The sequence below is a fragment of the Nansenia antarctica genome, assembly GCF_963989245.1.
Source record: "Nansenia antarctica genome assembly, chromosome: 1".
NCBI lineage: Eukaryota > Metazoa > Chordata > Actinopteri > Argentiniformes > Microstomatidae > Nansenia > Nansenia antarctica.
In genome coordinates this window covers 20,554,533-20,577,457 of record NC_137674.1, presented here as the reverse complement: position 1 = coordinate 20,577,457, position 22,925 = coordinate 20,554,533, and the positions used below count along the sequence as shown (strand labels likewise).

General features: G+C 46.8%; 1 protein-coding gene across 1 annotated transcript in view; it reads right to left on the bottom strand.

The window, feature by feature from the left end:
- kndc1 (kinase non-catalytic C-lobe domain containing 1) overlaps positions 1 to 17,116 on the bottom strand; it is a gene marked incomplete at both ends in the record, with an annotated part of 45,440 nt that extends 28,324 nt beyond the window's left edge. The window contains 4 exons of the mRNA XM_080537807.1: positions 820 to 966; positions 7,430 to 7,488; positions 14,775 to 14,973; positions 17,012 to 17,116. Coding sequence (XP_080393933.1) covers positions 820 to 966; positions 7,430 to 7,488; positions 14,775 to 14,973; positions 17,012 to 17,116 — 510 coding nt within the window. The remainder of the gene's footprint in view (positions 1 to 819; positions 967 to 7,429; positions 7,489 to 14,774; positions 14,974 to 17,011) is intronic.
- Between the last annotated feature and the right edge of the window lie 5,809 nt (positions 17,117 to 22,925).

The window sequence follows — 22,925 nt, the reverse complement described above, 5'->3', positions numbered from 1 at the left end:
GACTGTGTAAGCTATATTTTAAACGGATCTTCTTTAATATATAACTGGGTAGAGTAGTCAGAGAGAGCCGGGTTATAAAGCCTGTATTGAGAAAAGTGTTTTAATTGTACGATTTTTATCGTGTGTGTGGTTATTATTGTGGTATAGCAGAGAACAGCTGCTGTAGTCTTGTTTTAAGAACAAGGTATCCCCTCTCTCTCGGCCTTATGTCGAATATTTTCTCTGTTTCAGTGATAAAGAAGAGGTGAAAACTTCTGGCCCAGGTTTAAAAGTATTTATTCAAAAAAGGTCGGGTCTTCAGATTACAGGCACACTAAACAGTCACAGTCGAGATAGTCAGCAGAGCAGGCCGCTCGCGCCTCTGCACAGAAGTCTTATAGCCTTCCTCCTAGGCCTCTGATTGGCCTAGACCCTCGGGGGCGTGCATATGCGTGTGTGTGTGACTGCGCATGCGCAACAATTCGTGTGTGTGTGTCAGCACATGTGCGACAACTCGTGTGTGTGTGTCAGCACATGTGCGACAATTGAGATCGTTTGTAAATGAAATAATAAAGTATTCAATAAAGTGTATTTGAGGTAATAAAAATATACGTGTAATATGTGTAAAATATACGTGAATATATGTGTAAAATATACGTGAATATAAGAAGGCCATTAATGTGTAAAAATATACTACACTAACACAATGAAAAGAACAATCAAATATCACAAGCACTCAACATCACTTTATCACCTGCTGATACTACCTGGAATATCCTAGTGAAATATCAGTAGCGTCAGTCTCATAGTGGAGCAAAAAAATGGGCGGGACTTGCGTACATCTGGGTGTGGCCTGTCCTCAGGCCTGTCCTCCTGCATCTGTTCCAGGAGCTTCCGAGTCTCCTCCCCGAGCTCCGCCTCCAGTTCTGGCTCGATGACAAAGTCCAGCGCAGCAGAGAGGGTGGAGCCCAGCGAGTACACGTGTCCCTGATGGACAGAGTAAGTAAGGAAGTAAGTAAAGTTGATTTATATACCCCCGATCACAGACCAGCGGTCACAAAGTGCTTTACATAGGCTAAAAAAACATAATTAAAGAGCAAAAGTAATAGCAGGTTTAAAAGAAATAGGTAAACAAGTGAAAATCAAAAGAAGAAACAAATAACAAGTGTACAACACATAATAACAAGTCACAAAAAGACTGTCTGTACAGGACAGCCTTGAGCTGTTTTTTAAATGCTTCGACTGAGACCGCTGACCTAAGTTCCAAAGGAAGAACCTTCCAAAGTTTGGGAGCCACGGACATAGAGAGAGAGAGCACCGATGACCTCAGTCAAGACTGACCTGATTGCACTTGTGTTGAAGAAGAAACTCACTGCTAGGACACTGGGGTTGCGTCCCAATAGTTGCTCCTCTGTCCCTCACACCATCTCTCCTTCTCCTTCTCGAAATGCATTGGAGGAGAAAACCTAAGAGCCCTCCCCTTTAGATATTCCGAACCAATGCATTTTGAGAACTATTGGGACACTCACTTTTAGCATATGAACACTCTTCAGACCATCTAAAATCAGCACTTAATTCATAAACCAGACTTCTAGCCGTTCATATCACAGCCTTTAACACATAGTTACTGTTTTATTGGCATAATACATCACGTTTATGCACTTAAGCCCAATTTATACTTCTGCGTAAAATCTACGGCGTAGCCTACGTAAGCACTGTGATTGGTCCGCTTGGTAGCACATGATTCCGACATGATTCCGACTCTCTCGTAGGCCAAAACGCGGAAGCCATGACAGAAATGTCATTTACTTTTTCTGTAATTACTTATTAATAAAGATTAGAAAAATTATGATAGCCATCTTATTATCTTAGATGTCATTTCAATGCATTATAGACATTTTCTTTACAACAAGCATAACAAAAAAATCGCTATTATGCCGCTATGAGTACACCGTTCCAACGGAGCGCCCCATGGAAGCGTCAGGCACAGCCTTCCCATAAGGAGCGCGATTCACATTTACGAGATGTACAATCCTGTTTATTTAGAAATAAATGATTAGTTACAGGGAGCCCCATGGCTGTTCGTTGGGTTTAAATTATATTTATGATAGATATATTTAATGTTAAGTTATCTACTGTGATTGGTAGCGTCACATTTCGACTCTCTCGTAAATGTGGAAGCCATGACAGAAATGTAATTTACTTTTTCTGTAATTACTTATTAATAAAGATTTGAAAAATTATGATAGCCATCTTATTATCTTAGTTTACTGTCATTTCAATGCATTATATACATTTTCTTTACAACAAGCATAACAAAAATAAGTTTTTTGATCGCTATTATGCCGCTAAGAGTACACCGACCAACGCGACACAGACCGACCAACGCAGAACTATAAATTGGGAGAGCCCTTGCGTAGGCTACGGCGTAGCCGTGCGTAAATTCGACGCAGAAGTATAAATTGGGCTTTAGTGTTGATGTGGGGTGTCGTTGTTTGAGACCGGGCATACTTTTAGAGCGTCATTCTTCAGTCCATTAAAAGATGATGCACCCATCCTCATTGGTGGCTTTGAAGTGGAGAGTGAACAGCTTCAGGTTTCTTGGTGGCCACATCACAAAGGATCTAACATGGTCACACCACGCCTGAGGAAATTCGGCATTGTCCCCCCCCAGACCCTCACACACTTTTAACACTTAATCAGCCACGAGGGGGCAAAAAAAGTGTTCTATCTTTGCACTCGATCAAATTTCAGGACTCTCCTTTCATGACTTTTCCTAGATATGTGCGTGCTACGACCCAGTATCCTTACATTTTCAATATCACTTCAGGATAAGCTAATATAAATAAAAGCTATTTTGCAGTTTTTCTGTAGAGGAGGCAGGCTAATTTACAAGCGGCCAACTAGTGGTCGTTTACACTATTGTGTAAATAGCAGGATAGCATTTTAAAGAGGTGGCTCTTTTAGTACGTAAAAAGGCACGGCTGTTCTGGTGTTAAGGTGCACCATTGAGCGCATCCTGTCCAGCTGCATCACCTGGTATAGCAGCTGCACTGCTCCTGAACAGAGCGTGAAAACAGCCATGTAGCCCTCACATAGGCCGTGAGCTCCCAGCCGTCCATGCCGTCTACTCCGGGAGATGTAAGAGAAAGGCCAGGAAGATCATAACATCAGCACATCACCCCCACCCTCATTCACCTCCTCCGGCTTCCGGTCAAGTCCCGCATCACCTACAAAATCCTCCTACTCACCGACAAATCCCTCCACGCCTGCGCCCCCCAGTACCTAACCGACCTTCTCTGTCAACACACCCCATCCCGGAACCTGTGGTCTTTCCACCCCCCCGCACCAACCTACAGACCTTCAGGGACAGAGCCTTCAGTGTGGCAGCACCCACCCTCTGGAACTTTCTCCCCACAGTGATTCGCAACGCCCCCTTACCCTGGACACCTTCAAATCAGCCCTCAAAACTCGCCTGTTCACCAAGGCCTTTGGCCCCTAGTTTAGTTTTGGCGCTGTCACTCTGTCTCTTTGTTTTTTTGTTTTTTTCTGTTCTGTCTGTTAGACTTTCTGTCTGTAAATTCTGTAAAGCGTCCTTGGGTTTGTGAAAGGCGCTATATAAAACCACGCTATTATTATTACTATTATTATTACTATTATTATTATAACCCCCATCATCATCATAACAACCCCCCGACACACCTTTTTTTCCTTATTTTTTTGCATTTTACTCCCTCTCCTGCCATAATAACCGTGTATATTTTATTTAATTATTTGTACTATTTAATTATTGTTACTATTCATATTGGATCTGTTACACTTATGACATTCTACTGTTAATGATGACTGATGTTGCAGAGCCGCTGTGCCTCGGGCATTTGGTTGCATTGTGTACTTGTACTTAATGTGATGACACATAAACAAGACTGGACTTGATCATGTCTGGCAGGCAGCGCCTTCTGAGGCCCCTTCGAACAAATTAATAATCATCTCTCCATCTTTGTTGCCCATCTCATCAGACACGCTGCGATACCAGGAGTCAGGGGGGATGAAATGACACAAATCTGAACGGGAATTACATCGGAGCCTCAACCAATCCAACCTAATCAGAAAATCGGAGCTGAAAAGAGACACTTTTGCCCCATCCTATCGTAGACATATAATACGACATCACAGAGTAGGCTCTGTGAACGTACTGTACCACCATGATAATGGTGCGTCTGTCTGTCACCATTATGGTTTCCTTCTTGGCTGAAGCAGGTGTTTTTTTAGGTCAGAAAAACAGACCTCTAAACACAGACATTCCCGTTCCCGTTCCAAGGGGAAGAAATAAGACTCCTATACTTATGTGACGGCTTTGGGCAAGCAAAGGCCGATCTAAAAGTGAAACAGTAAACATCATGTGTAGCTTTCTTACACACTAGAGGCAATTGTAAGGAGGTAGTTTCAGCCATTCTAAACATTGAACGTATTTACTGCATGAAGGTGGATGAGCTGATCAATTAGACAGAATGCAGAAGTGGCTTTATTTTGTGCCCAATGACACACGTATTAAACCTACAATTGAGCAGGTGGTCAATGTAGTCTAGCAGAAAATCCATTAGTGTGTCTGTGGCTATATGGTTGGAATGAGTCACAGCACACACAGAGAAAAGAGATTGGTAATGATCAAAGAGAGAATGAGTGAAATGCTTCTATCGATTTCTAGGAAATTATTATTGTGGCCTCTTCACTGAAGCTGGGTTCCTCAAACAACAGTCAACAGCTTAAAAGGTCTTTGATGTATTGGGCGGGATTTTATTCCATAATCAGCACCCGCAATAAAAGACCCTGAGAAGCAATCTTTTTTTTTCAAACTGTGAGTGCAAGACCTTGTTTTAGTTGTGTTAATGCCAAACCCATGTCTACTTTTTCACTTGAAGTTAAAAAAATGTACTGCGTCTTTACTGGTGTGAAATACTTCAGAGGCTGGAAAACAAAAGACAACGGGGAGGTGGTTTGGAATCACTCTTCCCTAACCAGTAACCTCGCCTCAGACCCTCCACCCTAACGCATAGGCCTTTAGCTTAGCGGGCTATTGTACATGTCTTCCACATGGGAGACCTTGGGTCGAACTCTGGCCGATCACAGTAGAGTACACTCACCTCATAGGTACTAAATGGTAATATGGTAAATGGACTGCACTTATATAGCTCCTTTATCCAAAGCGCTTTACAACGGTCTCTCATTCACCCATTCACACACACATTCACACACCAATGGCGGCAAGCTACCATGCAAGGCGCCGGCCCGCTCACTGGGAGCAATTTGGGGTTCAGTGTCTTGCCCAAGGACACTTCGACATGTGGCCAGCCGGGGCTCGAACCGCAGATCTGCCAACCTTGCGATAAGACGGCGGCTCTACCTAGTGCACCACAGCTGCCCCTACTACCACTCCACAGTGTACACTCACCTCATAGGTACTACTACTCCACACTTTACACTCACCTCATAGGTCAGAGGTCACCAATTACATTTGTCCAAGGGCCAGAATTCTAAGCATACACTGTGGGGGGCTTCACTTTAGCGGAGCTGGCATTTTGTCCATCAAAATCATTTAAGGAATGATTTACCATTTAGCAGACGCTTTAAATCCAAAACAATTTACAATTACAGTTAACTGGGACATTCCTCACCCACACCAAGCCCTGGCAGCACATCACCCCCACCCTCATTCACCTCCACTGGCTCCCGGTCAAGTCCCCCACCCCACACCAACCTACAGACCTTTGGGGACAGAGCCTTCAGGCTGGTAGGCTGCACCTACCCTCTGGAACTCCCTCCCCATAGTGATCCGCAACGCCCTCACCCTGGACTCCTTCAAATTATCCCTCAAAACACATCTGTTCTCCAAGGCCTTTGGCCCCTAGTCAATGTTTCAGTTTTGCTTTGTTTGTTTTTCTGTTTTGTCTGTCTGATCATTCCCTTGAATTGTAAAGCGTCCTTGGGTCTTTTGAAAGGCGCTATATAAAATTAAAGTTATTATTAACCCTGGAGTAATTTAAAAGTGCCTCACTCAAGGGCACACTCGTGGTGGTGTTACAGGCGGGATTCCAACTCATGACCTTCCGATCACCAGTCCAACTCACTATCTACTAGACCAGACCACCACTGTCAATCACTATCTACTAGACCAGACCACCACTATCAATCAAGCAAAATGTTGCTCTCAAAGAACCTGAAGTGTAAAATTGAGGTGGAAGACCACAGCTTCAATGAAGAACGGACTGACAAGTACACACTCATCTGGCCAACTTTCAGTAACACTAAACCTGTATGCCTCATCAATGAAACGGTAGCTGTTGCAAAAGAATTACAATCTTCGCCGTCACAATTGCACAATGCATGCATATTTCAACAACCCCTTTCACACATACAAGCCTTCCCAGTACATTCCATGAAATTTACCTGGTGAGGTGTGTGTGTGAATGCGACTGTACAGGGAAATTCTCTCAGGCAATTACCCTGGTCAGGACCTTGTATAATTCCATGGAACTTGGTGATGGTAAGCATAATACAAGTTGATTCACTGTTAAATTAATGTGAAAAATGTGATGATGAATACAAATAAAATAGAGGTATGATATGGCAGATGTATATGGCAGTCTCACACGCCTGTCTCGTTCAAATTCACATCTACTACGTTCCAGTTCTGCATCCAGTTGAATGCGTGATTCAAGTAGCTTGTACTAGGTACTACCCCTCCACAGTGTACACTCTCCTCATAGGTACTATCCCTCCACAGTGTACACTCACCTCATAGGTACTATCCCTCCACAGTCACCTCATAGGTACTACCCCTCCACACTCACCTCATAGGTACTACCACTCCACAGTGTACACTCTCCTCATAGGTACTATCCCTCCACAGTGTACACTCTCCTCATAGGTACTACCTCTCCACACTCACCTCATAGGTACTACCACTCCAGTGTACACTCACCTCATAGGTACTACCCCTCCAGTGTACACTCACCTCATAGGTACTACCTCTCCACACTCACCTCATAGGTACTACCTCTCCACACTCACCTCATAGGTACTACCTCTCCACACTCACCTCATAGGTACTACCCCTCCAGTGTACACTCACCTCATAGGTACTACCTCTCCACACTCACCTCATAGGTACTACCTCTCCACACTCACCTCATAGGTACTACCCCTCCAGTGTACACTCACCTCATAGGTACTACCTCTCCACACTCACCTCATAGGTACTACCTCTCCACACTCACCTCATAGGTACTACCACTCCAGTGTACACTCACCTCATAGGTACTATCCCTCCACAGTGTACACTCACCTCATAGGTACTACCACTCCACAGTGTACACTGACCTCATAGGTACTATCCCTCCACAGTGTACACTCACCTCATAGGTACTACCCCTCCACAGTGTACACTCACCTCATAGGTACTACCAGTCTTGTCAAACTCAGGAGGGATAAAGGAACCTTCTGGGTCATCTGCAGAACAAACATAAAATATTGCAGAAAATGTCAAAACATGTGTGTTGATGTGGTAAGAAAGAAAATACATTCTACTCTGCAAAACACACATCCTATATACTTCCATTGATTTCCTGTTTTCATATCAATGACCTATGCCAGTCATGCACCAGTAGGCCTATACTGTATTAATTCATAATATTAATAATCCATTCATGCATTTATTCATTGCTTCCTAAAAATCCTCATCGAATATATGATCTTGTATCTCTTGTATATGATCTGTATCTTGTACCTCGCGATATACAATATAGGGGCCAATTACTAAGACTATGTGGTAGAACCCAACACACCCACTTGATGTTCAGTGTTAAAAAAGAACCCCAGACATATGAGACTACAGCCATGCTCAGATCAAAGCCTGCTGCTGCGGAGAAGCCAGTCTTAAATAGGCCACTGTCTGTTTCTGATGGGTACAGGAGCAGAGGGGGAGAGCACAGCCCTCCCCAGAACTGCACCCAGAGTTGGAGAGGAGGCGCTGGGAGTTCCAGTAAACTAGGCCAGGCTGGGCGAGCTGTGGGGCTGTCTCTCCTGGAGTGATGAGCTCCTCTCCCAGGCAGAGACACTCCAGACAGGCCAGAGCAGCCAGAGGAGAAGTGAGCAGTGCTGGGGCCAGACAGAGACACAGAGCAGGACGGATAGAAAAGGAAAGGCTTAGAAAAGAACATGGTGAAAGAAGAAGGACAGGAGGAAAACTGAATGATTGCTTTCTCTCTCTCTATGTGTGTAATAATATTAGGAGGGGTTTGTGACACTCGTTAGTCAAATGGAAAATCTCGGCATTGAGATACAGTGTTGTTGGTTTAGTCCGGGTAAATTATGTGAAAAAATCGTTCACTTTTTCATAAAAGCACAAAACTTGGTACACTTGTACAGTTTGGGGTCCTGAATATTTTCAGATGTGGAGCCCTCGCAAAAACTCCTTCTAGTGGCCGTGGCGGACATTTTCCTTTCCACCATAGCCAAATTGTGTATTTCATATCTCCTGAACCAAACATGATAACACTGAACAGGTGATGTCTACCCCTATGTTTTGAAGGTCAAGGATTACAATGATACCATATACAACATCATAAAGTGTTCAGGTGGCCATCACGGCCATTTTCCTTTCCGCCATAGCCAAATTATGTAGTTTGCTTCATATCTCCTGAACCTAACATGATAACATCGAACAGGTGATGTCTACCCATATGTTTTGAGGGTCAATGATTACAATGATACCATATACAACATCATAAAGTGTTCAGGTGAATAGTTAGTGGTGACCTAAAGCTGCGTGCACACCAGGCCATTGCGTTGCACCGGAAGTCATTCATCTCAATGGGGCAGTTGCGTTGATCAGTTGCCTTGCTCTGCATTGCGTTTCTTGACCGTCAGGGTGCGCTAATCAGTCAAAAAATTTCAGCTTTTGCGTTGCGTTGGATCCGTTAAAACAACCGGAAGTAAACCGGAAGTAGTTTCTTGCCCAGAGCTTTCGCCTCAGATGTAAAATCCGCCATTGGCTAAAATCTGTAATTTGGCTCTACAAGTGTTAATGTCATTTTATGAAGTTTTTATGTTTTCAGGCGAGAAAGTAACCATATATATTCACAAAATGTGTCCAGTTTATCAAAATAACCCGTTTATATATCTTATCTGACGTTTATTTCCCCACTTCTGTGGGAAACTTCGCTAGCAACACGAGTAGAGCTTTGCATCTGCATCGCACGTTGAAGTACGTCAAGCCCATCCCACCAGGTTGCGCCAGAACGGTGGGTCACGGTCCCTGGTGTGCACGCAGCGTCAGACCTCATAATGTGCCTGGGATCACAGAAGCAGACACACTGGGACAAGGGAACAAGTTTAAGGAAGTTGAATAAAAAATAAAGGTGCCACCACACACTACCCTGACACCTATTCTTCACTGTCTCCACAGTCTTCTCCACACTCCACACTGACACAGAGCAGTGCACTTTAAGGAGGCTTTTCTGCACTTGCAATGCCCCCGGCAGCCTTTCTTGCAGCCACAACTCAAAAGTTCCAGGATGGACTGGCTTGCCTGTGGAAAAGTTGACCACAAAGGTTTCCAGTCACTTGGATCCATCCAACCCCAGTCTGTTGGTGATGGCATCTTAGGTGTAACCACAAGAGTTTGTCCCTAACAGTGTCCCCCTTTGTACACTGCTCTTTCTTAGGGTTCTAGGTGAATAACCGTAGGGTTCTAGGTGAATAGAGTAGGGTCCTAGATGAATAGCGTAGGGTTCTAGGTGAATAGCGTAGGGTCCTAGGTGAACAGCACAGTTGTTTAACTGGAAGCCCCTGCTGCCAACAATCTATGACCCAACAATTGTCCTTCTTATATGCTATTAAACCTTCAAAGGACAGATAACTTCTTCTCTGAACTAGTCCCAAGACTCTCAACATCTTTCCGGTGACGCCACAGTTGTTTAGATTCTCCCATATCTTATGTTTCCAAAACACGGCTTTGACACCTTACGCACCACACAGACAGCATCAGATGTCCCCAGAGGGACAACAAGAGATAACATAGTATATGAACTATCTGTCACATCCGTTTTTAGACATGGATGTTCAAACAAACACACTTAACACTAGAACAGCTGTGCCTTTTTCACCTACTAAAAGAGAGGGGGTAAATGGAATGGTAATGGTAAATGGACTGCACTTATATAGCGCCTTCATCCAATGTGCTTTACAACGGCCTCTCCCCATTCACACACCCATTCACACACCAATGGCGGCAAGCTACCATGCAAGGCGCCTGGCCCGCTCACTGGGAGCAATTTGGGGTTCAGTGTCTTGCCCAAGGACACTTCGACATGTGGCCAGCCAGGGCTCAAACCGCCGATCTGCCAACCTTGCGATCATTAGACGCCAGCTCTACCTCCTGAACCACAGCCGCAGGGGTCAATTTACAATGCTAAAGCTGCTATTTACACACAACGACCACTAGTTGGCCGCTTGTAAATTAGCCTGCTTCCTACACAGAAAAATGGCAAAATTGTTTTATACTAGCTTATCCTGATTTTGAAAATGTAAGGATACTGGGTGGAAGAATGCACATATCTAGGAAAAATCATGAAATTTGTCCTGAAATTTGATTGAGTGCAAAGACTTTTCTTTACTCTGAGTGCTGGTAGGCAAACTGGTTAGTAGTCGCTCTATGTGTAGAGAGCTGCAAGGGAATTTTCCTGGCTACATAGTGTCCTGGCTACATCGTACCCTGGGTACGAACACTTTGCCCGGCTGCCCTCGAAAAGGCGGTACAGGACCATGGCCGCAAGGACAAACAGACTGAAGCTCAGCTTCTACCCCAGGGCCATCCAGGCCCTGAACACAGCAAAGACCTAGGTTCTGGGCCCTGGACAGTCTGGACGGATTGATGGCAGCTGCTGGATTGAAAAATCAGGTGTAGTGCTGAGGCACAAATGTGTACATTTCAAGCCTGCAAACTGCGACACTTTAAATGAATGTGCAATAACACTATGTGCAATATGACAACCCTAGTCGTTTTATCTGTACAGTATAGTATAGTGGATAGTGTACATAGCCTTTATTTATGTAAACCAGCTCCTTTCCCTTCTTGTTTTTTTAGTTTTTTTTTCTTTCCTAGCACCAGGGGAGCCACCCCTCCCAAATTTCGTTGTTTGGTACCTGTACTATAGCAATGACAATAAAGACCATTCATTCATTCATTCATTCATTCATAGTGTACAGGTTTTTACTTTTGCCTGCTTGCGGCTCTGTCAGTATGTGAAGCGCATTGAGTTGCATCTTGTAAGAAATGCGCTATACAAATAACATTTTATTTGATTTGATTTGATACTCTAGGGGTCAAATGGCCCCCCATGAGGATTCATGAAGGAGGGGCAATCTGGACCAATTCCTGAGACCCTAACTTCTTTAATATAAAACAAATACCTTACAGTAAGGCTTCCATATTCTCCCCAATGGAGATATTACTGTATATTCAGCCCACTATAATGTATGATAATGTCATGTGGTCCATACCAGTAATTGGATGAAGGGGCAGTTAATGTGTATCACTACTGCATTGTGAATATTAATGCCGGAATTCCTCAAGGGCACCAATCCTGGGGGCACCAGGTCAATGACGTTAGACGCTCATCAGCATTCAGTAAACAGCTCAGTCAAACTAGATGGGTTGAAAACCCCCTTGTACGGCAACATAGAATGGTATTACAATATAGAAAGCAGAGCTAGCCGTAAAAAAAGACCCACATACAGACTCTCAACAAGAGAAATGTCACTGCCCATCTTACTGGGGCCACCAGAATCCCTAGCCACCGTCATCCTCCCTCATAGACTCTTTTCAGGGTAATAAAGCAAATGTGTGATTTTTGTCATTTGGCTTGAACTACCCCTTTAAATCATCATCCAAGCAGACAGTCAGTTACTTCACCATAAGTACAGATTATCTCTAATGTGATTATATTTCAGCAGATGCTTAATCAAAATCATCTGTTCCACACGGGCCTCCTTTAGTAATTGAAAAGCCGTGAGAGGAGAGGAACGAGGAGATAAGAGCTCTGCACGGGAATGGGAATGGTTGCACTGGTGTGAACCCCAGGGTGACTCCAGAGACACTGACAGACAGCTGACCAGAGCATCTGTTACCAAGACAACAATTCCCATGGCAACACTCTTGACTCTGCTGTTGATCCCATCAATGCTTATCAATTGAGTTTGGGAAATTGGAGAGGCCTTATACAGTGTGTGTGTGTGTGTGTGTGTGTGTGTGTGTGTGTGTGTGTGTGTGTGTGTGTGTGTGTGTGTGTGTGTGTGTGTGTGTGTGCGGTATGTGTGTGTGTGTGTGTGTGTGTGTGTGTGCCTGTGTGTGCCTGTGAGCGGTATGTGTGTGTGTGTGTGTGTGTGTGTGTGTGCCTGTGTGCGGTATGTGTGTGTGTGTGTGTGTGTGTGTGTGTGTGTGTGTGTGCGCGCGTGTGTGCGTATGTGTGCGTGTGATGCAACAGGGTTGAGTGTGACACGCGGTGATGTAACCGCATTTGGTAGCAGATTGATGAATGCGTTTCGCTGAGAGAAGACAGACTCTGCCTTGGCAGGGCCGCCGGAGGGGCAGATCAAGACAACACAGCCTGAATATCAGGGAGGCGACTCTATCTCACCCGTGTTCTTCCTCCAAATAAGAACAGAGTTGCAGACTGCTGCAGAATATTGCACGTGTACTCAAACAGAGGCTCAGCATACACAAGGCGTTTTTTCCTTTTCACTGTCTTTGGAGCAGATGTTCCTTTCAAGGAGCTGTGCTGATGAAATGAGATGAGAGATGGTCTCATTAAAACCACTCTCCCTCTCCCTTTAAAAGAACAGTTTCATAGGGGGAGAGGGATAATGAAATCCAAAGACCCCTAGACCCTACTCCCTAGCCACTCATGTATATCTGAGATGATTGGATAGGTGGAGGCATTATGGGAACACACTGAAAGAGAGCGAGATGAATCTATAACCACATTATTAATACATGTACCCAATCCTATTAGATGGACGGGCGTGGCTAAGCTGTAGAGGGGTAGGGGTTAGAGGCCGATTTTGGAATAAAAGAGGGATTGATTTCCATTCACCTAAACAGGAAGGTGGACTCCAGTGTTGGATCAGATTCATCAGAAGGGAGAAACCTCATAGTGTCAGCACGAGTCTGACATGACTAGTCGTGGCGTTAGAATTATATATTATCTATCTCCATATTTATATTTTTTTTTTTTTACATAATCTGATCCATTATGTGTTTATTAATGCCTGTGTGGTGTTAATTTTTAAATGTTGAAATGTTTTAGTTAGTCATTAATAAAATACTAAGGTTCCATTTCACAAAACATAATGGAATGTAAAAACTTTGACGGTTCAGAGAACACTTTCTCTGAACTACCCGAACCGGAGATAGAACCTTATCATTCTAAGCTCACGTAGTGTCAACGCCCTTGTCATGATTTTAACACGACATTTAAAACATGCAAATTATTGAATTCATTGACTTCCATTGGTTTAAGAAAAAGAAGAGGAAACTAAGGCCTTGTCCACACCAATACGTTTCTTGAGTACAAAGTACGGTACAAAAAACCTACGAAAGCGTTGACAGGGTATGACGTTGGAGGGAACAGCAAACAGCTGCAGTGCGCATGATCATAGAAATCTACGCGCATGATGACGTGACGAATACAAAAAACTCTGTCTATCTCGTCCCCACGTCAAAAATATATGGCGAATATACGCCGTTTTTAAAAATCTTCACTGTGGCCGGAGTTTTTCAAAATGTTTGTTTTCATGGGGCAAAAATGAGTTTGCGTGTGGACGAACCCCCCAAACCGAATATAAAAATCCATGTTTATCCAAAAAGGTGTGGACAGGGCCTAATATTAGTAGGTTTTTGTGGCAGTGGCTACTAAACAAACCCAGAGTGGATTGCACTCTTTCCTTATCAAAAGACTGCGGATGATAATTGTGTTTGGTAAACTAAGGATGTGAATACAGAAATATCACCAAGGATATTATTTTACCCTCTGGAACTCTCTCCCCACAGTGATGCGCAACGCCCCCACCCTGGACTCCTTCAAATCAGCCCTTAAAACCCGTCTGTTCACCAAGGCCTTTGGCCCCTAGTCACTGTTTCTGTTTTGTCTGTCTGATCATTCCCTTAGAATTGTAAAGCGTCCTTGGGTTTTATGAAAGGCGCTATATAAATCCAAGTTATTATTCGTATTCTTATTATTGTTATTATTCTTATTCTTATTCTTATTCTTATTGTAAAAAAGGAGGGTAAACCGTGGAAGCCACCTGTAACAGGTTGAAACAACAGAGAGATTGCAGGGTAACTGATTGAACTAGACAGCACAGTGCTGCATGTTCATGTGAACTAGAGAGGGGATACACCATAGAAGATACCACAGTTATATCACTGATATCTATTACAAAGTGTTTAACCACACAACACTACAACGTGTTCTCTAGGCCTGCGTTCAGGTGGAGACATGTTGAAGCCTGGTTGGTGTGGAGAAGCCTGTTTACCCATGTCACGCTTTGTATGTCATCTGGCCAAATTGGTTAGTTAGGTTAGTTTGTCAGGATGACAGGGCCAATAAGCAGCATTATCTTATTCGCTGTACCGTACACCATCTCTTACAGGAATGAACTGAAAGGTCAGTCGTTAGCAATATCCAGATATCAACTTATTATCAATGGTTCTATTATCTATGGCATAGACTCACCACTAAGCTGTTCCATAAAGCACACTTTGCCATGGGCGTTGAAGGCTAGGGTGTCAGGTGTGATACACAGAGTGTGGAAGAGTGGCGATGGGGCGATGCTCTGCAGAGCCAGGACACACTCCACACACACCGCCCACACCTCCAGCTCAGACATACAGCTGTCCCGCAAGGAGAGGATATCTGCCAGGGACACGTTCTCCTGTAGACACAAACACACACACACACACACACACACACACACACACACACACACGCACACACACACACACACACATCAAAAGACCCACTTCCACCCACAGCCTTATGTGACAGCAGCTGGTGAAAGCGGGCAACCAATCAAAACGAAATGTTCGGACATTTATTCAGAAAAATGTAAATCAATGTCAACGTTGTTGAAAATCAATGACACACTCGCTGGTCAAGCCAAAATATTGCAACGATTCGGTGAGTAATCCCCACTACTCTACACTAACTAGGTAATAGTGGGGATTACTCACCGAATCCATTGCATTGCAATATTTTGGCTTGACTAGCGAGTGTGTCATTGATTTTCAACAACATACATTTACATTTTTCTGATTAAAAGTCAGAACATTTGGTCGGTTGCTGACTTGTTCCCGACTTCTTTCACCAGCTGCTGTCACTTATATGTTATCCTGCACTGCCAATGAAACACAGATGTGAAGATGTGAGATCACTACAATTGGACATACTCCATGGAAAATTTGAATTTTCACTGTGCTGCACTTGTGTGAAGATGACAGGATCCTTTTGTTGGATTGGTGCGTATCCACGAAAGCAAGTCTTTGCTGCCATTGGGAGAAATAGAGACTCCATTGTGAGAGTCCAATACACTGACATTCCATGACATGTCATTAACTGAGCAATGTAACCAAGCAGTAGTCTGGTTCTCTTGAGTTCTTCACAGAACCTGCCTGGTTTATGGTCAGGGTGAACCATCTGTCTCAGAGAAGGGATTCATCCTAACAAGATAAATCATTAAGTCACATGCTTCCTTTTAAAATTGAAGAGTCCAATCAAAGAGTGATCACCGAAGCATCGTCAGTTTGTTATCTAATGTTTGTAGCAGAACGTGAATAACGCAAATACTTACACAACCCTGTCGAATATGGCACAATTACAGGCTAGAAAACGGTTACTTTAAGCAGCAGTAGAAGCCCACAAATAGACTCTTTCCCTTGAGAGGGCTGCAGAGAAACAGCAAGTCTCTCTCTCCTCAAGTTAAACATGCCGGCCTAGATATAACTTTCCATCTGAATCTTATTGAGACAAACTCTGCAACGGGAACACATCTTAGGTTGAGAGGGAGTGTAGAAGAGTGAACAAGTTAGAGAAGAACAAAATGGAGATATTCATTTGATTCAAAATTATTAGTGGTTCAATGAATCTCCCTTTTACCTTAAAGTAAAATGTAAAATGTGCAGATCTTTTTTACACTTGTGCACACTGACCTGAAACACACTGCACTGTAACTAACAGTCAGTGTCTGGCACTAGCACCTGGAGCTCAATTAATCATAGAAAGGTACTGTGCTGGATCGTGGCCACTGAACATTGTTTTCGCATTTGCATTGGCATGAAAGTGGACAAGCCTATTGGGCTACAGCTTTGTACATTGGACTACTTCTGTTCATCTCTGGCAGTTTATTTGGCAGTTAGTTACTATGAAGAGACTTGGTGAGGCTGCATTCTCATTTAATGCACCCAAATTGTGGAATGCACTGCCAGTTTACATTAGGGATGCAACCTCAGCACATAATGTTCAAGTCAAGACTAAAAACCCATCTTTTTAATAGGCTATTGCCTTTGAACTACTACATAATTAAATGATGATTATATAATGATTGGAGCACTTTGAGATGCAACGCTTGCAGGAAAAGTAGCCTACTATACAGTACAAATAAAAGTTATTATTTATTATTATTATTATTACTTCTGTTAATCTCTGGCAGTTTATTTGGCAGTTAGATACTACGGTATACAGAATGGAGCCATAGAGTATTATGCTGTTGGTTGACAAGCATGTTGATCATTCTAATGAGATAAAACGAATAAATCATTCTCAAACGCCTACGGGAGTGGGAGGCAGGTGCATTCCCCACGTCTGTGTGAGCAGGTCACTCTCCGAGGAGGAACCCCGGACCACGAGCGACTACATGATCAGTCTAACTGCTGCAATGACAATGTAAAAAAAAGTCCAAATGTACAATGTTTCACCTCATCCTCCAGGAGCGGCGGTAGATGCTCCAACTCATAACATTCCTCTTCTTCCTCCTCTTCCTCGCCCGAATATGCGACTGCATCAGTACCAGATGTCCCCATATTGCATTTAGTTTGAACAAAGAGAGTACATACATAGGACCCTCTTTGGTTTGGAATAAAGACAGAAATGTGCAGTAATGTAGTAGGTTAATACAACAGTGTCTTCGCAGTAGTTTCCCAGTAAAGCTTTTCTTGCCCTTCCCACGGAGTCCAGGCAACACTGCATCTAGTCATGACAGATGACATGCCTGCAATAAGAGCAGCGGAGTGGGACACTTTCTACAATGTACCCTGTCCGAACTGCACGATGCGGCATTCTCTACGAAAGGATGTCACTGCGGTTCCTCTCGATCAAAAGAGAGAAGGGAAAAACGAAGCCAAGAATTGACCTTAAGACGTTTGCATGTGTAAATTGTCAATAATCGGTGGTGACAGGGAAGTTTGCCAACTATATGCTGCTGTCATGGCAACGACTGCCGCACCTCCACAGAAACAACCGACATTGCGATATCATTGAACTCCTCCTCCTTCCAGCAACAAGGCAGCACCGGTGGCCACGTTCAGAAATTCGCTCTGAGAGCCCCGGAGCGTCCACGTGACTGCCTCTGGTCCAATCAGATAACTTGGTTCCATTATGACGTTGTACCCAGTGTGCGCTCGGGTTGAATTTACGAACGCGGCCAATATTGTCGTCCCCCCCCCCCTCCGATTAGGTTCGTTGTACGCCTCCATGTCAACGAAAGAGCATTCAGTGACTCATTTTACGGGGTAGCCGAAAAATATAGCCAAACCTATATATATATATATATATATATATATATATATATATATATATATAATATATATATATATATATATCTGCTGACATGACTGTCATGCATTATTCGTGCATTTGTGTGTAACGCAACTTATATATTTATATGGTGTAGTGACTACATTATGGGTTCATGTTCTCCTCTTACTGTTGGTTGTGTAGTGGGAGGGAACCAGTTCTGGCACTAGGGGCAGAGGGGAAGATTATTAACGTTGCACCTTCCTGTTTAGAGACAAGAGTTTTGGTGATCTATTTTCTGGTCCTGTACTGAGAGTACAAGTTGTTATTTTGATTAAACAGTTATCATTACGTTGCCTACGTCTTTCCTTTTTCCTCCGGCACTACACTGGTGACCCCGACGTGGATTTTTGTTAACGTAATTGTGTACAAAAACCAGCGAGCGAACATTACAATCCTGCAAAATGTCCGGGCGAGGAAGACGTTCAAACCAGCGGCAGCCATCACCATCCCCTGTCAGGGTAACGCGTGGTGCGCACACTCCCACTCTCAAGCTACCAGAGTTCTGGGACTCAACGCCTGCTGCATGGTTTGCTATTGTAGAGGCACATTTCAACAAAAGTGACATCGATGACGACGACGACCGGTACAACCATGCTGTGGCAATGTTGGGCAGCTCCACCGCAGCTCGAGTGGTAGGTTTTTTGTCTGCTCCCCCGACGACGAACAAATATGAGCGCCTCAAGGCCCTGCTTCTAGAGACATTTGAACTGTCCACTGCGGAGAGGGTGCGGCGCCTATTTGCCATGTCGGACTTGGGTGACGAGAGGCCTTCTGCGCGCATGGAGAGGATGCTAAACCTGCTCGGTACAGAAGACCCCATGATCCTCTTCACAGAGCTGTTCATGCGCACATTGCCAGCTCAAGTTAGGATGGCGCTGGCCAACACCGCCATCATGGAGCCCCGCGCCCTGGCCAGGGAGGCGGACCGGTTCGTCTTGGCCATGCCTCAACGGTCCCCCGACCTGCTCGCTCCCGCGGCCGCCCCGCCACCCGACCGTCGCAGGAGAGCGAAGGATGACGCCAGACCTTCTGGCCAGCAGGGTAACGCTGCGGGCCATTGTTTTTACCACGCCACTTTTGGCGCCAAGGCCAAACGGTGCCGCTCACCCTGCACCTTCGGACCGACGGGAAACGGCGGGGCCGGCACTCAGTAGTGGCCCTGAGCGCTGGCGTCACCAACAGGCTGCTCTTCATACAAGACACCGCCTCTGGTCGCAGTTTCCTTTGTGACACAGGTGCCCAGTGGAGCATCATTCCGGCAGAGAGATCGGATGTGGCGAAGGAGGAGCGTGGTCCGCAGTTGGCAGGCGCGGACGGCACACCTATCTGCTCTTATGGCACTAGGGCGGTGGACGTGTGCTTCGGAGGGCAATGCTTTTCGTGGGATTTTGTCATAGCGGCTGTCACATTTCCCCTCCTTGGTGCGGATTTTCTGTGCGCCCACAACCTGTTGGTGGACGTGGGGAACAGGCGCCTGGTCAACTCACAGACTTTCGCTTCCTTCGCCTGTACGCAGGGGGAGGCGGTCTACAGCGGGTGGTCCAATACGCTCGCCGAAAGTGACCAGTACCTTCGGCTGCTCGCCGAATTCCCCGACCTTACCAAGCCCACCTTCTCCGCGCCCACGGTGAAACACGGAGTGGAGCACCACATCGAGACCGAGGGGCCTCCCCTCCACGCCAGGGCCAGGCGCCTCAACCCGGAGAAGCTGGCCATCGCCAGGGCGGAGTTTGCGCATATGGAGCAGGTGGGCATCGTTCGGCGCTCGAGCAGCCCCTGGGCGTCTCCCCTGCACATCGTCCCTAAGTCAGACGGCGGGTGGCGCCCATGTGGGGACTACCGCCGCCTCAACGACGCGTCCAAGCCTGACCGCTACCCGGTCCCACATGTCCAGGACTTTTCAGCGAACCTGGCAGGCAAACGCTTCTTCTCCAAAGTGGACCTGGTACGGGGGTACCATCAGGTGCCGGTGCACCCCGAGGACGTCCCTAAGACGGCCGTAATCACGCCATTTGGACTCTTCGAGTTTCTGCGGATGCCGTTCGGCCTGAAGAACGCGGCGCAGACCTTCCAACGCCTCATGCACTCGGTGCTCCGGGACCTACCATTCCTCTTCGTCTACTTGGATGACATCCTCGTCGCAAGCACCACGGAGGAGGAGCACCTGTCCCACCTCCGGGCCCTTTTCACACGGCTCAGCCAACATGGGCTGATTGTCAATCCGGCGAAGTGTGAGTTCGGACGGAACACCATCGACTTTCTCGGGCACCGGGTCTCCGCAGAGGGGGTAACCCCCCTCCCCTCGAAGGTGGAAGCTGTCGCTGCTTTCCCGCGCCCCAGCACAATCAGCGAGCTCAAGGGGTTCATCGGGATGGTAACCTTCTACTATCGCTTCCTCCACCACATCGCTCACATCCTGCGGCCTCTGTACGATGCCCAGAAGGGCAAGACTCTGAAGCAGCCGGTGGACTGGACGGCGGAGCGTGTCAAAGCCTTTCAGGACACCAAGGCGGCCCTGGCCCGCGCTGCCATGTTGGCCCACCCCTCGCCCTCGGCACCCACTGCTCTCACCACGGACGCCTCTGACTTTGCTGTGGGAGCGGTGTACGAACAGTGGGTTGGGGACGCCTGGCAGCCTCTTGCATTCTTCAGCCGCCAGCTGTCTCCCAGAGAGCAAAGGTACAGCACATTCGACAGGGAGCTCCTCGGGCTGTGGCTTGCTGTCAGACACTTCCGTTTTTTACTTGAGGGCCGCGAGTTTACGGCCTACGTGGACCACAAGCCACTCACGCACGCCATGTCCAAGGTGGCGGAGCCGTGGTCCGACCGCCAACAGCGCCAGCTCGCCTACATATCCGAGTTCACCACAGACATCCAGCACGTTGCTGGGAAGTCCAACCAGGTCGCGGATTGTCTCTCCAGGGCGGTGGTTGGTGCGGTCCAACTGGGTTTGGACTACGCGCGCATGGCTGCAGACCAGGCCGCCGACCCCGCCGTCCAGGCTCTCAAGTTGTCGGACACAGGACTGCGCCTAGAAGAGGTGGTTTTCGGTGACGCAGGGGCCACGCTCCTGTGCGACGTCTCCATGGGTCAGCCACGACCGGTGGTCCCCGCCAACTGGAGGCGCCCCGCCTTCGAGGCGATACACGGCTTGTCTCACCCTGGTAGGAAACCGTCCTCACGGCTGGTGTCAGAGAAATTCGTCTGGCATGGGCTCAAGAGGGATGTGAGGGCCTGGGTAGACACGTGCATCGCCTGCCAGCGCGCCAAGGTGCATCGACACGTCAAGGCCCCCCTGGAGCAGTTCTCTGTGCCTGAGCGGAGGTTCGATCATGTAAACGTGGACCTGGTAGGGCCGCTGCCCCCCTCGCACGGATACACCTATCTCTTTACCATGGTGGACAGGACGACTCGCTGGCCGGAGGCAGTTCCGCTCTCCTCAACGACAGCCCCCGACCTGGCCCGGGCGTTCATCGCGGTGTGGGTCTCCCGCTACGGCACCCCTGCTGATCTCTCCTCTGACCGTGGCTCACAGTTTACTTCAGAGCTGTGGGCAGCGGTGGCGGAGAATCTGGGGGTCAAGCTCCACCGCACGACCGCCTATCACCCGCAGGCGAACGGGCTCTGTGAGCGTTTTCATCGATCCATGAAGGCCGCCCTTCGAGCCAGCCTCACGGACAGCGACTGGCTTGACAAGCTGCCGTGGGTCATGCTGGGGCTCAGGACAGCGCCTAAGGAGGACCTCCAGTCGTCGTCCGCTGAGCTGGTGTTTGGACAGCCGCTGCGGGTCCCCGGTGACTTCATTCCCAAGTCAACGGAGCCCTGGTCCGCCGCCGCTCAGCGCGCCTCCCTGCTGGACAGCGCCAGGACCTTCGTCCCGGTCCCGACTACGCAGCATGGTGTCCCTACTTCGAGGGTGCCCCCGGAGCTGCACTCAGCGAGGTTCGTTTTCATTCGTCATGATGGCCACAGGACTCCACTACGTCCTCCTTATGACGGGCCTTTCCGTGTCATCGAGACCGGAGCCAAGAACTTCATGGTTGACATGGGGGGTAGGCCTGAGTGTGTGTCCGTTGATCGCCTCAAACCGGCCCACTTGGACCTTGAACTGCCCCTGGACTTGGCCCTGCCACCGCGCAGAGGCCGGCCTCCAGTCCTACCTCCCCTGCCGCGCCCTGGACATTCCCCCCTCCGACCCCGACAACCCCCCGCAGCTCGCGAGCCCCCGGTCGTCACTGCCCCCCGTCCTTCCCTGCAGGAGGACGTGGTGGGCGATGTCACACCTCCTCCCGCACCTCCTGACTTTACCTACGATCGTAGGGGCCGGGCCATACGCCCTCCTCGCCGTGAGGATTTCCAATATTGAGGTGAACACTGGGGGGGCTGGTGTAGTGACTACATTATGGGTTCATGTTCTCCTCTTACTGTTGGTTGTGTAGTGGGAGGGAACCAGTTCTGGCACTAGGGGCAGAGGGGAAGATTATTAACGTTGCACCTTCCTGTTTAGAGACAAGAGTTTTGGTGATCTATTTTCTGGTCCTGTACTGAGAGTACAAGTTGTTATTTTGATTAAACAGTTATCATTACGTTGCCTACGTCTTTCCTTTTTCCTCCGGCACTACAATATATATATTATATATAAATTATATATATATATTATACAACGCATTTATATATTTTCCCCCATAAACCAACTATTGGTGGTGTCCCTGGGATACCTGCCATAATTACATCTTTAATTGAAAGTGGAAAACAAAAAAATAGTTTGGCAGGTTGATGACATTAGCAGCTCCTTCTCTCCACCTCTCGCCAACATTGCTACCACCCCTCCAAAACCCACTGCACTACACTTCCTGCTCTTCCATCTCATCCATCTGAATGCTAGAAGCCTGATTCTCAAGATGGATGAGATACAAATGCAAATTGCAGCCCGTTCCAAGGCTGCAGTGGATAGCTGTGCCTGAAACAGTGTTACATGAATCTGTCTGAAACATGGTTACATGAATCTGTGTCTGAAACATGGTTACATGAATC